This window comes from Marmota monax, unplaced genomic scaffold, assembly GCF_021218885.2.
Source record: "Marmota monax isolate L192 unplaced genomic scaffold, Marmota_monax_Labrador192_F-V1.1 WCK01_AAM20220418_F8-fsc00005, whole genome shotgun sequence".
Classification (NCBI taxonomy): domain Eukaryota; kingdom Metazoa; phylum Chordata; class Mammalia; order Rodentia; family Sciuridae; genus Marmota; species Marmota monax.
In genome coordinates, this window is record NW_026692254.1 from 28,199,287 (window position 1) to 28,214,503 (window position 15,217).

General features: G+C 48.7%; 1 protein-coding gene across 1 annotated transcript in view; it reads left to right on the plus strand.

Moving 5' to 3' along the window:
* The window catches only part of Sema4b (semaphorin 4B), a 39,274-nt gene that overhangs the window by 20,889 nt on the left and 3,168 nt on the right, over positions 1–15,217 (plus strand). The window contains exons 3-13 of the mRNA XM_046437548.2: positions 5,504–5,667; positions 5,824–5,886; positions 7,486–7,584; positions 8,301–8,412; positions 8,713–8,826; positions 8,934–9,085; positions 12,171–12,352; positions 12,492–12,642; positions 13,967–14,177; positions 14,276–14,391; positions 14,666–14,832. Of these exons, the coding sequence (XP_046293504.1) occupies positions 5,504–5,667; positions 5,824–5,886; positions 7,486–7,584; positions 8,301–8,412; positions 8,713–8,826; positions 8,934–9,085; positions 12,171–12,352; positions 12,492–12,642; positions 13,967–14,177; positions 14,276–14,391; positions 14,666–14,832 (1,531 nt within the window). The remainder of the gene's footprint in view (positions 1–5,503; positions 5,668–5,823; positions 5,887–7,485; positions 7,585–8,300; positions 8,413–8,712; positions 8,827–8,933; positions 9,086–12,170; positions 12,353–12,491; positions 12,643–13,966; positions 14,178–14,275; positions 14,392–14,665; positions 14,833–15,217) is intronic.

Here is a 15,217-nt window from a genome sequence, read left to right on the forward strand (position 1 = left end):
TGCCATACCCTAGTTTATACTGACTGTAGTCCAGTCAGCATGCCTGTCTCAGGGGTGGTGCCCCTACTGTTACATATAGGCTCAAGGTTCTGGTGACTTGGCATGGTGCCCCTGGGACACATCCTCTCAGGGCTGTCCAGGGACTTGTCCTGGCTCATTCCCCTCTCTCTGGGGCCAGAGGAGCCTCTAGTTGCCTCCTCCACTGGAGGTGTTTTCTGGCCTCATCCTGCTGGGGCCTGTGGAGGACAGGATGTTAGGGCTAGGTCAGCATCTTGCTGCGATGCCAGGAGCCATGGAGGAGAGAAAGGTGGGGTGGAGCTCTGAGTCATGGCACTGCTACAACTCACTGGCAGGCCAGGGGTGGGGACTGCCCAGGGTGGGGATGGTACTGAGCTCTTTTCCCGTCTTAACTCAGAGAGCACCAAGCTTCCGGCTGAGTCACAGGGAAGGGAACAGACTCTAGAAGGGGCTGGGGTCTGAGTTGTTCCCATATCACTTCCTGCTGAAAACCCACACCTCTGGGGTGCGGAGTGGAGCCCACAGGTGACCCTGAAGTGCCTAACGCAGCACTCCCTCTTTAGGAAGGTTGGTGCTGGGGCAGCTCCAGGCCAGTCTCCATCCTGCCTTCTGGGAGGATATTCTGCCTAGCTTGCACTGGTCTTGGAGAAGCCATGGTTTTGGCCAGCCCAGGGCAGAAGGTGGGCTTTCATCCTGCCTGGGAAAACCAGCCACAGCCTCAGACAGGCCCAGCTTTCTTTATAGTGGACAGCCTACTGGGTAGATGGATTTGGAGAATGTCTGAGCAGCACACGCAGCCCAGTAGACAAGGTGAGACGTGTTCGTTAGCACTGGAGCCACAACAGAGAACAACATAAAAGTTAAAACGGACCTGAGATTTACCAGTCCTTGCGGGGAGCAAGATGCAGAAACACCTGCCCAGTCACCTCTGCATAAAGAGCACCCAGGAGTGAGCACACAAGCATGGGCAGGCCCTGCGGTTCGGTGCACATAGACACAGACAGAGGCAGAGCCCCACACAGGCATCTGTAGTCACATCTACACTGGAGGTGACCCCTGGCACCTGCGAGCTTAGACATTAATACCACTCACACAGTCAGGCACAGACCCCAGCTCAGTACACAGCACATACCTGCAACCCATACACATTTCCATTTCTGAGCTGTTTTGGCCATGAGACCCTTGAGTGACCAAATTCAGGCCTAGTTAGAATCATCGAGAATAAGTGCTTTAACCACACAGGTGAGGGAGGCCCCACTCCTCCAGTGGCCCTGCCCCTCTGGCCACTCTCGCCTGGTTGGATTTTCCTGCAGGGCTTTTGAATTTTGTTTTTGAGCCACTTGAGAGTTGATCGTGTGCCAGACACCATGCTAGCACAGAGTAACGTGTGCAAAGTTGTTTTGAGTAAAGCTCTCAGTAAATGTGGGTTATTATGTATATTATTATTTACCTACATAATCTCATTTCTTCTCATAACAACCCTATGAGGCAGAGTGCTATGATTGTCCCCATTTTACAGATAAGGAAAGTGAGGCTGTAAGAAGTTAAATGGCTTGTCCTGATGGCACACAGCTAGTTAGTGCTAGAGGCTGGGTGTGAATCCAGGTTTCTGACTCCAGTTTGTACTCTCAATCTCTGTCTTGTTGAGATTTCCAGTGAGGAAGCCAGATCCACCAACCAGCCCTGGCCAAGCCCACAGTGTCAGGGGCCAAGGTCATCCATATACTATGGGTTTAATTCTGAGGCTCAGGCAGAGGGATGTGGGCAAGCTTGGAAAGCAATCCCCAATGGAAATGTTTGGAGCCAAGGGACCCTTACCTACCTCAAGGTACATTCCACTTTCTGTCCCTTTGCATTTTGAAAAGTGTATTCCCTAGGGGCTGGGGATGTGGCTCAAGCGGTAGCGCGCTCTCCTGGCATGCGTGCGGCCCGGGTTCGATCCTCAGCACCACATACAAACAAAGATGTTGTGTCCGCCGATAACTAAAAATAAATAAATATTAAAAAAAAAAAAAAAAAAAAAAAAAGAAAAGTGTATTCCCAAGATGACTGGAAGAGATGTGGGGGTTCAGGAGCAGCTGGATTGTTTGGAGGACAAGGGACCCACTGATGACCAGGCTTCCCCTCCAGCCTGGCTGTGCTCTATCTGCAAGACCCTGGGCAGCTTGCCACCCTCCTCCCAGGCCTGAAAGGGGTGAGCTGCCACCTGGGACTTCAGCTTATCTCCAACTCTTGGCATTTCTGTGTTTGGACATGTTCCAAGGGTGGCCTCCTGCTCAGAATTACAGGATCCGCCCAGGTGGAAATGCCCCTCCAGTGCAGGCAGATAAGCATTGGCAAATTGGAGGCCATCCTTGCTTTCAGAAAGTGTTGTGGAGGGATGTGAAAGATGTAGCTATTTGCCTTGATCTCACTGATTCTTCACGAGAATCTTGTGAGTTTCTTTTTTCATTATCCCTATGAATATGAATATGAATATGAATAGTATGAAGAAACTATAACTTTGTGAGTTGACGTCTACCCTGCCATACAGAAGGGCCCACTTGATGCTTCTCAGAATCACCCATGGTCTGGTAAAATGGCCATTTTCAGGCCCTATCCTAGATCAGCAGCATCAGAATTTCTAGGGGTAGGCCTGGGATTTTCCCATATTTTGTGGACCATGGATTCAGGAAGGAAGCCTCATGGGCCAGCCTCCTGCTCTGGCTTCCTTTGGCTTAAAGCTCTTTGAAGGTTGATGATCTCATTCATAAACTGGTGATGACAATTGTACCTGGCTGCCCCATACAGTTGTGGGGATGCAGAGTTAGCATCTGCAATGTGTTTGGCACAGCAGGGAAGGGTCTCCTAGGGTGGTGGTTCTTCCAGGGGCAAAGCACAAGATGAGATTGCTTGTTCCAACGTGCTCATTGGCTCGTGGCATAAAATACAAGCAATGTGATTGGATCCCAATATGTTGGGGAAATTTCTGATCTAGGAGAAGTTGGGGGGGTAGTGCTGGGGACTTTCCAGTGGGTAGAAATGGTGAGGAACTGGGACTCTAAGGCAGAAGTCCTAGAGTCTGATGTGATTCTGGACTTCGTGGTTGAAATATAGCCTCTTACTCATTTAAAGAGAGGTTCTCTTCAAGCTGAGCATGTTGGCACACGCCTGTAATCCCAGCGACTTGAGAAGCTGAGGCAGGGGGATCACAAATTTGAGGTCAGCCTCAACAACTTAGTGAGACCCTGTCTCAAAAAGTAAAAAGGCTGGGGATGTGCTGCCACACTACTATATCAGTCAGGGTCACTCCAAGTGAATTGGGTTGGCATTGAATAATCACACAGAAACAGAGAAAATACCTTTTTCTTGGGGTTCTTTGCCCCAGCTCCCACAAGGAAAGCAAGAGAGGCAGACAAAAGAGAGAGCGAGAGAGAGCACGCCTAAAGCCCTGTTTCTTGAGGGGAAGGCACTCTACCCAAATGAGGCAAGGGATTGGGCTTCAGCAGGGTGTAGCCCAATCTCATTGGGTGACATCCACTTCCAGAGCTTCATTCCCCTGCCTAGCAAAGGTGAGGTCCACCTGCTCTCACGCCACGAGCTCGCTGTGAGCGGAAGCCAGTCCCACACTTAATGTCGCTCAAGGCTAAGGGTCTGAGCTCACTCCTATGTGGCAGTTCCTGACAGGGATGTAGCTTAGTGGTAGAGCACCCCTGGGTTCAATCCTCATACCAAAAAAGAGAGAGAGAGAGAGAGATCCTCTTCAGACTACAGCTGCCCTCTGTGGTTTCAGTAGAAAGTTTGGGCTCTAGTCTTTAGGCAGGACTGAAGAATTCCCCATGAATTCTAGCTCTGGTTCCAGAGTGTGATAAGACTTCCAGCTGCAGAGCCCACACACGTTCCCTATAAACTCCTCCGACTAGTCTTCTTGTGTCACCACTTCCTCTCACCAGGATTGGGCTTGGACCTGCTGTCATCCTGTCAAGATAGCATTCTGTCAAGATGCTATCCATGTCATGTCTGGGCACATATACTGGGAAGACCCACCTGAGAGCTCCCTGAGCATTAACTTCCAGGGACTGAAAAACTGAGTTTTCCAGAAAAGGCTCATGTGCACTCTTCCTCTTAAGAAGTAACTTCATTTCCCTTTTCTCTTTGGCCACCAGGAGGAGGCTCTACATTAAATGTGCAATCCATTTCTAGTAGCTGTGTGGAGACCTCATGACCTGCTTATGTGACTCTTTTCTTTCTTTCTTTCTTGTTTAAGTCTTCAGATATTTCCCCCCACTGCCCTTGATTTTCATGTTTATATTTCACTACTTTCTTTTCTTTTGTGTTTCTTGCCTGTTGTGGAGCCAGTCTGAGGGTATGTAAAAGAAACTCACATACAAACACACATGAAGTCATTTTCATAACTGCTCTGTTGGCATGGCCTTTTTGCTCCCTCAGCTTCATGAGACTGTTTATTTGTGTGGTCATAATCCACTGGTCAGTTAGGACTTGCTTGAGGTTGCTGGGGGGAGGAGGCTGCATTTTATTGTTTTTCTGTTCTCATCAGCTGCTTAGAACAAAAGTATTTTTCAAATAATTACTCTCCAAACCTATTAGGTACTCCTAGCATAAATAGTACCCTGGCGAATCAGTGCGTGCGTTTACTTCGTTTTTCTTCTTTCTCTCTAATTTGTATCTTTCACAGTATACAAGTATAACTTATTGTAGAATCCAAAAGTGTTAAGTGAAAAGAAAAAAAAAATGACCTGCAATCCTACTAGAAATTCTGCTTTTTCAGCATTTTTTTACATCCTTCTGGATTTTTTTTAGTTGATTTTTTTTTTTTTAGTTTTTTAGTTTTATTTTATTTATTTATTTTGTGTGGTGCTGAGGATTGAACCCAGCGCCTCATACGTGCTAGGCAAGTACTCTACCATGAGCCACAACCACAGCCCCTAGATTTTTTGTTTGTTTGTTTGTATTTTTCCCACAAAATAAAAGAATCTGACCATATGTACTACTCTACAACCTTGATTTTCACTTTGTGGTAGGTAATTAGTATTATTACTTCATATTCTGCAATAATGAATGATACTTAAAATTTATATCAAGGGTACCTTACTTTTTTATTTTTTGGTACTGGGAATGGGAACCCAAGGGTATTCTACCACTGAGCTACATTCCCAGCTTTTTCTTTTTCTTTCTTTTCTTTTTTCTTTTTTTTTTTTTTTTTTTTTTTGAGACAGGGTCTGGGTACTTAGGCTGGCCTTGAACTTGAAATCCTTCTGCCTTAGCCTCCCAAGTCCCTGGGATTATAGGCGTGCACCACTGCATCCAGCCTGTTATATAATTTTTTGTTTGTTTGTTTCTTATATAATTTTTAAACCTGTCCCTCCTTCTCCCAACCCCTTGCCACCCAGTGCCTTCAATTAAACTGGCCCATTCAAGAGGTTGGTGTAAGAGGTTTGTCATGGAATGAAAGGTGGTCCCTAGGTAATGTCAATCTTCTCCCCAGGCTCCAAAGATCGGCCGATCCTCAAATTTGAAGGTGAAAACATCTCTAACTACACAGCTCTTCTGCTGAGCACAGATGGCAAGACTCTGTACGTTGGTGCCCGGGAGGCCCTCTTTGCACTCAACACCAGCCTCAGTTTCTGGCCAGGCGGGAAATATCAGGAGGTGAGAGATGTTGTCCAGGACTGGTTAGGCTGGGCAGAGAGAGAACGACAAGAAGCTTGACCTTCTGGGTTTGAGGATGATGCAGACGGGAGAAGAAATTGGCTCAGTGAATCCTCCACAACTCTTGTACACTTTCCTTCCCCTCTCATTCCCCAGCTGCTGTGGAGTGCAGATGCAGAGAGGAAGCAACAGTGCAGCTTCAAGGGCAAGGACCCAAAGGTAAGTCAGGACCTGGGGATGACTTGGGCTGAAGGAGGTTTGGAGGGTAATGGATCTGGGTCCAGGGCAGAGACTACAGAGGGGAGCAGACATATCCAGGTATGTCAGAAAGGGCATAGACTTCTGAGATGGCAGCACCTGGGTTTGAATCTCAGCCCTGTACTTATTATCTCTATGACCTTGGACAAGTAGATACACCTGGCCAAGCTATAATGCATACACCTGTAAAATGGTAGTAATAATACCTATCTCACTGGGCTTACTGTGAGGATCTAACAAGCTGGTAGCACCTGGCACATAATAAGTGCCATCAGCATCCAACATAGGTGGGGTGGGAGCTGTATCCTTCTGCACGTGGTCCCTGATGGCAGCTAGTCAGACAAATTCTGGTTTGGTTTTGGTCAAACCATTAGTAGGGTCTGGCCCAACCCAGGGTTTTCTGAAGGACTCCACACTGTTCCCAGAGGCTCCTCATCCTGAACACAGCAGGTGCAGCCAAGGCAAAGGCAAAAGAGCACCAGACTTGGGGGGCAAGGTAAAGGTTCAAGCCTTGTGTGGTGGTGAAAGCCAGTAATCCTAGTGTCTCAGGAGGCTGAGGCAGAAGGATTGCAAGTTTGAGTCCAGCCTCAGCAATTTAGCAACATCTTGTCTCAAAAAATAAAAAGCCTGGGGATGTAGCTCAGTTGTAAAGCACCCCTAGGTTCAATCCTCAGTTATCCCCTCTCGAAAGAAAGAGTGAAGAATTGAGAAGGTGGTCAGGAAAATTAAGGGAATTGACCGTAAGATATGTGGGAAAGAAACAGGATTTTGGATTTCACTCAGAGAAACATTTGGGGAACAAATGGAGAGCTAAGCAGAGAAGTGACATGGTCTCCCCTGGTGTTGGGCGACTCTGAGCTCCGGGGTAAAGGAGCCTCCATGCACAGGACAGAGGTGGTGGGCCACAGTGAAGAGCAGGAGATGAGGGTGGCTCTTTCTAGGGCGATATTGATAAAAGGAGTAAAAATGATGGATTCCAGATGTATTTTGAAGCTGGAGCTACCAGGATTTCCTTTTGGAAAATTGTGGGGTTTGAGAGTCCAAGGCTAGGCCTTCAGCCACTGAAAAGATTGCATTGCAGTTAATAAGGGTGGAGCAAGTTTTGGGAATGATGAGCGGGGTTGGAGATGTCTAGTAGATATCTCATGGAGTGACATGCACCTGGGTTCCGGACTGAGAGTGTCCTGCTCTGGGCTGTGACTTTCCCACAGGGTTGGTTGGGAGAGCTTTTGGTTTTCACTGAGCCTATAGAGGGGCAGACAGCAAATAGTTTGAGATTCCCCCGCATCAGGGTACCCTTCATTTACCAGACAGACAGAACCTTTGCTAGACAAAACTAGGTAAATCCCAGTGTCCCTGTGGTGCACACACATGCTGTGATCTTCTGTCTGCTTGACTCCTGGAAGCTCCTGGATTCTCATTTGTACCAAAACTTGAGTGCCCACCTCCAGATCCTAACCCTAACCCCTGGCCTGGCCTTGGATCTGTGGAGGAGGGATCCTTGGTGCCCCTTGGAGGCTGGGCTGGACCTGACATTCTCCTACTCCTCTTCCCCTCTAGCGTGACTGTCAAAATTACATCAAGATCCTCCTGCCACTCAATAGCAGCCACCTGTTCACCTGTGGCACAGCAGCCTTCAGCCCTCTGTGCACCTACATTGTGAGTACCCTCCTCAGCCCTGGGGTACCCCATGCCAGCCCCACAGGAGGAGCTGCCTCTCCTCCAGCTCCAGGGAGCTGTTTCTTAACACACACCCTTAGTAAAGAATAGGGCCGAGGCGGGGCGGGGCTTCTAAGTAGCAGTGGACTCTGAGAGCCCTGAGCCCCGTCACCCTGGCACCTAGCCCAGCCCCGATAGCCAGAGTCTCCTGCAGGGGGAAGAGGGTGCATGCCATCACCCTTGGACAAAGATCCTGTTCATCCCTGACTGGCTGCCCTTTCGTTTTCTCCAGCTTCTCTCCCTTGCTTTTACTTGAACCTCTTGAGTCATCTTGTTATGCACCCCTCCTCCCCCCACCCCCACACCATTTCATTCCTGTCCTACTCACTAGCCGAGGCTGACATTTGAGGTCATGGATTGAAGCCCCAGCTTTAGAATCAGAAATACCTGGGTTTGCATCATGTTGCTATCTCTTCCTAGCTTAAATCATTTTCTAGGCCTTATCTCTCTGCTAAGTGGGACTGATAGTTTCCCCCTACATCATCTCACAGACAGGGCAGGTGCCAGAGTGAGAAGGATGGCCTCCCTGACACCTGAACCCTCTCTCCTGCTCACCTGTCTGCAGTTGCCCTGTCTCTCTGCCTTTTCTCCTTTTCCGCTGAGCATATTCTTCATTCCTGGGCATGCTCCAGAATCCACCTATCTGCCCCCTACAGAATGTGGAAAACTTCACTCTGGCACGGGATGAGATGGGAAATGTCCTCCAGGAAGATGGCAAGGGCCGTTGTCCCTTTGACCCCAATTTCAAGTCCACTGCCCTGGTGGTTGGTGAGTATTGGAGTCAGAATGGGCTCATGAAGCCTTCATGTGGAGGCAGGCAGATGCACAGGGCTGGAGAGTTGGCTATGGGCAGGGTAAGTCCCAGGCCTGAGCTGTAGGTCTGTGCCGTGCTGATTCCCAGGGACACAGAGTGACCATGGGCTGCCCTTGGGTTTAGTTTTTCCAAGTTCCTGCTTCCGTCTCTGCCCACTGCAGGCAGATGGATGGTGCTGGGGTCACTCAGGGCCCTGAGCTGGGAGAAGGAGCCGTGCCCAGGGAGCCATTCCCATGGGAATGTTTTTTTGGCAGAGGGTGAGCTCTACACTGGAACAGTCAGCAGCTTCCAGGGTAACGACCCGGCCATTTCCCGGAGCCAAAGCCTCCGCCCCACCAAGACCGAGAGCTCCCTCAACTGGCTACAAGGTGAAGTTATCCTGCCACTCCTCCAGTCATCGGTTCTGAGGGGGCATTCTCCCCCAGCTGGGCCTGTCTCCAGAGTTCCTGGGCTGACTCTGTGCTGGCCCCCACAGACCCTGCATTCGTGGCTTCAGCCTACATTCCAGAGAGCCAGGACAGCTTTCAAGGTGATGATGATAAGATCTACTTCTTCTTCAGTGAGACTGGGCAGGAGTTTGAGTTCTTTGAGAACACCATCGTGTCCCGTGTCGCCCGCATCTGCAAGGTGAGTAGGTTGGGCTGGCGCCTTGGCTGCAGGATAACCCACATCTGTGGTCCTTCTTGTCTTCCCGGGAGCAGCAGCTTAGCCAACTGTCTGTCTTTCCGTCTTTTTTTTTTTTTGTTTTTTATGTGGAACTGAGATGGAACCCCGTGTCTCATGAATGCTAGGCTGGTGATCTACCACTGAGCTACATCCCCAACCCGTCTCTCCTTTATTTTTTTTTTTATTATTTTTTTAATATTTATTTTTTAGTTTTCGGCGGACGCAACATCTTTATTTGTACGTGGTGCTGGGGATCAAACCCGGGCCGCACGCATGCCAGGCGAGCGCGCTACCGCTTGAGCCACATCCCCAGCGCCCCCCGTCTCTCCTTTAAATTAAAAGATTTCTTATTGGTTTTGCTTACTTGAAAAATGTGAAAATGTAGAAAAAGTACACAGGAAAATCACTTACAATATAAAAATTAAGGTCTTTAATCTTGCCAGGTACAGTGGCACAGGCCTATAATGTAATCACAGTGATTCAGGAGGCTCAGGCAGGAAGACTCAAGTTTGAGGCCAGCTTTGGTGACTTAATAAGACCGTGTGTCAAAGTTAAAAAAGGTAGGGGGATGTAGCTCATTGGTAAAGAGACCCTGGTCTCAATTCATAGTACCAAAGAGAAAAAAAAAATCTTGATTTTTAATTTAATCTTAATTTAAAGATTAAGAGCATAGCTGGGCACAGTGACACGTGTTGGTAATCCCAGCAACTTGGGAGGCTGAGACAGGAGGATTGCAAGTTCAAGGCCAGCCTCAGAAACTTAGCAAGACCCTGCCTCAAAATAAAATATTAAAAGGGCTTAAAATTGGAGCTGGGGTTGTGACTCAGCGGTAGAGCGCTCGCCTAGCACTTGCAAGGCCCTGGGTTGATCCCAGCACTACATAAAAATAAATAAAATAAAGGTATTGTGTCCAACTACAACTAAAAAATAAATATTTAAAAAATTAAAAACTAAAAGGGCTAGAAATATAGCATAGTGGTAGAGTACCCCTGGGTTTAATCCCTAGTATCAAAAAAAAAAAAAAAAGATTAAGAGCACAGACTCTGAAATCAGACTGGTGGGTTCAAACCCTGCTCTTCAGGCTCTTGTATAAATCCTCACATTCTGGGTTAACAGATTCCTCATCTGTTGAATGGGAATAAAAACAACACTAACCTCAGAGTGTGGATTAAATTCATTCATGGAAAGTTCTTAGGAGTGTGGGAGCCACTGACCAAACGGAAGCTGTTAGTATTTTAACCCCCAACCCCCACAAGAAGGGGCCACTGTTAACACTTCAGAATGTTCATTGCTGGGCTTTTAAAATTATATGTGAATTTACATTATTAACTTATTTACAAACATAAATTATGCACCCTTGCTTTGTTTTCCCTGTCTATCCAGAATTCTGTCATGGACACCTTTCCCTATTTGATTGATTGATTTGAGACTGAGTCTCATTGTGTTTCTCAGGTTGGCTGAGAACTCCTGGGCTCAGGTGATCCTCCTGTTTCAGCCTCCTGCTCAGGCTACATGCATGTAGCAAAATGGCTGGTAATGCTTGTATACTGGGCAAGCACTCTTCCACCAGCTACATCCCCAGCCCTTTCCCTGTTTATATGGGCTCCTGTTGGTCCTTGTCTTTTGTAGCCCACAGTAAGGAATGTACTCTCATGATGGCATATGCACACTGCCTCCATATTTTCTTTTTGTTTGTTTGTTTGCCCATTTTATTTTATTTGTTCCAATTTGTTATGCATGACAACACAATGCATTTCGACTCATTGTACACAAATGGAGCACAACATTTTGTTTCTCTGGTTGTACATGATGCAGAGTCACACCATTTGTACAATAATACATGCACATAGGGTAATAATTACCATCTCATTCCACCATCCTTCCCACCCACATACCCCTTACCCTTCCTTTCCTCTCCTCTGCCCAATCCAAAGTTCCTCCATTCTTCCCTTACCCCCAGCACCATTATGGATTAGTATCCACATATCAGAGAAAATATTTGGCCTTTAGTTTTTAGGATTGGCTTATTTTGCTTAGCAAGATATACTCCAACTCCATCTATTTACCTGCAAATACTATAATTTCATTCTTCTTTGAGGTTGAGTAATATTTTATTGTGTATATGTACCATAGTTTCTTTATCCATTCATCTATTGAGGGCATCTAGGTTGGTTCCATAGTTTAGCTATTTAGCTGCTATAAACATTGATGGGCTGTGACACTATAGTATGCTGATTTTAAGTCCTACTGAGGAGTGGGATAGCTGGGTCAAATGGTAATTCCATTTCAAGTTTTCTAAGGAATCTCCATACTGCTTTCCAGAGTGGTTGCATGCCTGGTTTCTGTTCTCGCGACTAAAAGGCTCAGGGGTCACTCTAGTTAAACTGGGCTAACTGGGCTGCACGAAATAACCACACAAGAGACACAAATACCTTTTTCTTTGGGGTCGCTGTGACGGCTCCTCTGACCTTAAGGGTCCACAGAAAGAGAGAGAGAGCGAGAGCATGCGCTGACCCCTTTTATTGAGGAGAAGCTATTCAAATGAGGCAAGGGGTCAGGTTTCAGGGGGCTGAGTCTATCTTCATGATGTCCACTGTCAGCAGGTTGACTGACACCTGGGTAGGCCACACCCAAGGGCACAGTAAGAGGAGGGGACACACACAAGGCATTTCCATGGAAGATTCTATCCTAAACAGGGCAAGGGGTTATATTACAAAGGAACAGGTGAGCATAGCTTCACCCATGGGGCTGTAGCAAGACACACCCATTTCTGTGACTGAGCACCTCAGCACCCAGCTGGGGAGTGTAACTCAGTCACCCGTAAGGTTGGCCTCCCACAGTTGCACCAATTTGCAGTCCCACCAGCAGTGTATGAGTGTGCCTTTTCCCCCCACATCCTCAACTCCAAGTTTTCTCAATTGTAGATGGAACTTTGTCCCAGCTTTCATTTGTTCTTCATTCCACTTGGAAGGGGCAGTGAGGAGGCACCCTGTCTCCTGACTGCCCTGCTCCTGCCTCAGCTAGCCTGTGCCTCCTTCTCTTCCAGGGCGATGAGGGTGGTGAGCGGGTGCTGCAGCAGCGCTGGACATCCTTCCTTAAAGCACAGCTGCTATGCTCCCGGCCTGATGACGGCTTCCCATTCAATGTGCTGCAGGACGTCTTCACGCTGAGCCCCAGCCCCCAGGACTGGCGTGACACTCTTTTCTATGGGGTCTTTACTTCCCAGTGGTAGGGCTCCCAGGAACTAGCGGGGGATAGGAAGGTGAAGGGTGGCTGGGACTGGGACCCAGGAGCCAATCTTTGGGCCCTATGGGCCTCATCCTGAGCCCCTGAAGTTCCTGGGTTAATCTGGCTGTTTGCTTTGCAGGAACAGGGGGGCCACAGAAGGCTCTGCCCTCTGTGTCTTCACCATGGACGATGTGCAGAAGGCCTTCAATGGCCTCTACAAGGAGGTGAATCGAGAAACCCAGCAGTGGTACACTGTGACCCACCCGGTGCCCACGCCCCGGCCTGGAGCGGTGGGTACTGGCTTTGCACTCGGGGCCGGTATTGGGAAGATGTGGATCCCCATGTCATTCTGGGACCAAGGCTGTCCAGCCTCAAACAAATCATATAGTTTCTCGGAATCTGATTTCTCATCTTTAAAACTGAGGGTTTCTCTATGTAGGTCACTCTCAATCAGTACGTGAGGCAGCAGTGGTGATAACAACTCCAAATGAACTGTTCTGAGATGGGCTCCACACCACCTCGCAGGCCCCACTGAGCCTAAGCTGCAGTCACCCACAGCAGTAAGGGCTCACTGATACACCATTATGGCTTTCGTCTCCTACCTTCACCTGCCTGTGGTAACGGGCTTGGGTCATGGCTTAGCAGTAGAGTGTTTGACAGTATGTGTGGGGCACTGGTTCAATTCTCATGCACCCCATGTAAAATAAATTAAAAAACAAAACACTGGGGACACAGCCCAGGCCTGCTTGACTCACTAAATAAGATATAAATATGTGTGTTGATATGCCTTTGGTCCTGTCCTATCTCAGGCTGGGCAAGTATGTCCCCATTACTACTTACTATTGTAATCATCCCTTCACTTGGTCCTCTCTCCTACTCAATTGCAAGCTCTTTATTTAATAAGTGACCAGATGAACAGGCTTTAAGGCAATAGACCTTTGTATTTTCATTCTAGCCTAATGGGCTCCCCCAAAAGCAGACCTTGAAACAAGGCTATGAGTGCCATTAGCTTATTTGGGAGGTGACCCCAGGAAGTAGCCTGAGGGAACAGGCAGGTGAAGGTGGGAGAAGAAAGCCATAATGGTGTATCAGTGATTCCTTACTGCTGTGGGTGACTGCAGCTTAGGCTCAGTGGGGCCTGCGAGGTGGTGTGGAGCCCATCTCAGCTCAGAACAGTCCATTTGGAGTTGTTATCACCAACTGCTGCCTCAATTACTGGTTGAGAGTGACTTACATAGAGAAACCCTCAGGAAGAGAGAATCGGGCAGCTCTGGAAGGTGCAGGAACTGACTGTAGCCATTGCTGCCAGGATACTGCCCAGCCAGGGCTTCCTGAGCACTCTAGTGGGAAAGATGATAGAAGTATAGGGAGAGTAGGCATGGTTCTTGAGGCCAGTGTGTGAATGGAGTAAAGAGGCCCCAGCAAGGAAACTCAAGTCAGCCCTTGGTGAGTCCTTGGGCTTTCCCTTGGGCCTTCTGACTGGCACTCTGCAGAAGGCCAGGCAATGTGCCATGGCTTCTGGGGCAGGGGCAGAAGGCACTCCTGTCCACTGGGCCCCCATCCTGCCTGCTGCCCTGCAGTGTTGCTGGCTCATGCTGCCACCTTCTCCTTCAGTGTATCACCAATAGTGCCAGGGAACGGAGAATCAGCTCGTCCTTGCAGCTTCCAGACCGTGTGCTCAACTTCCTCAAGGACCACTTTCTGATGGACGGGCAGGTCCGCAGTCGCCTGATGCTGCTGCAGCCACAAGCCCGCTACCAGCGTGTGGCTGTGCACCGGGTCCCCGGCCTGCACCGCACCTACGATGTCCTCTTCTTAGGCACTGGTGAGTGCCTGCAGCCCACAGGCTCAGGGTAAGGGGCGTGGCTGGCGGGTCATGGGTGGCGGACTGTACCCAGGGCCTGAGTGCTGTCCATTCTCCAGGTGATGGATGGCTGCACAAGGCAGTAGATGTGGGTTCAAGGGTGCACATCATCGAGGAGCTCCAGATCTTCTCGTCAGGACAGCCTGTGCAGAACCTGCTCCTGGATAGCCACAGAGTGAGTGGGCATGGGAGGAGTCTAGGCAGCATGCTTGGGAGTGGCCCTCCATAATTACCAGGTAGTCCCCACCCAGTTTTTCCTCCCCTACACCAGCGAATGAAAAGTTATGAAATCCAGGCTCATGGCACAGGTGATCAGAAAGTGGAGGGTGCCACTTTCTGATAGAGGCCTCTTGGGTGGAGTGCTAGTGGGCATGTGAACCAAGTGTGGTCATGGGTGGTGGCCCTGGCTGTCCATGCCTGCCTCTCATCCCCAGTGTCTGGCTGTGCAGGGGCTTCTGTATGCTGCCTCCCACTCGGGTGTAGTCCAGGTGCCTGTGGCCAACTGTAGCCTATACCGGAGCTGTGGGGACTGCCTCCTTGCCCGAGACCCCTACTGCGCTTGGAGTGGCTCCAACTGCAGACATATCAGCCTCTACAATCCTGAGCTGGACTTCAGGTAAGAGCTCCTTGGGGCCTCCCACCCTCCCACCCCTGCCTGTGTATCCAGCCTTAGAGCTCTTCCTCAGGTCTCTCTAGGATCATCACCTGGTCTCATTTGCACTGTCTTAATTCTGCTTAATTATCCTGAGCTCCCTGCTTCCTCTCAGCTGTTTTGTAGTTCAGATAGTGTGTTTACCTTACCTGCCTGAAAAGGAGTGACACAATTTGGTAGAGTGTGCAATGTCACAGCTATGAAAAACCTTGCAGGAGAATATGGATTGGCATGTGAATACGTTTTAGGAACAGTAAGGGCTACAAAACAGTCTATTAAACCAGTAAAGAGTGGTTCAGAATAACATTTGGATTATAAAATGTTCCTGTAGAAAACAGGGATAAACACA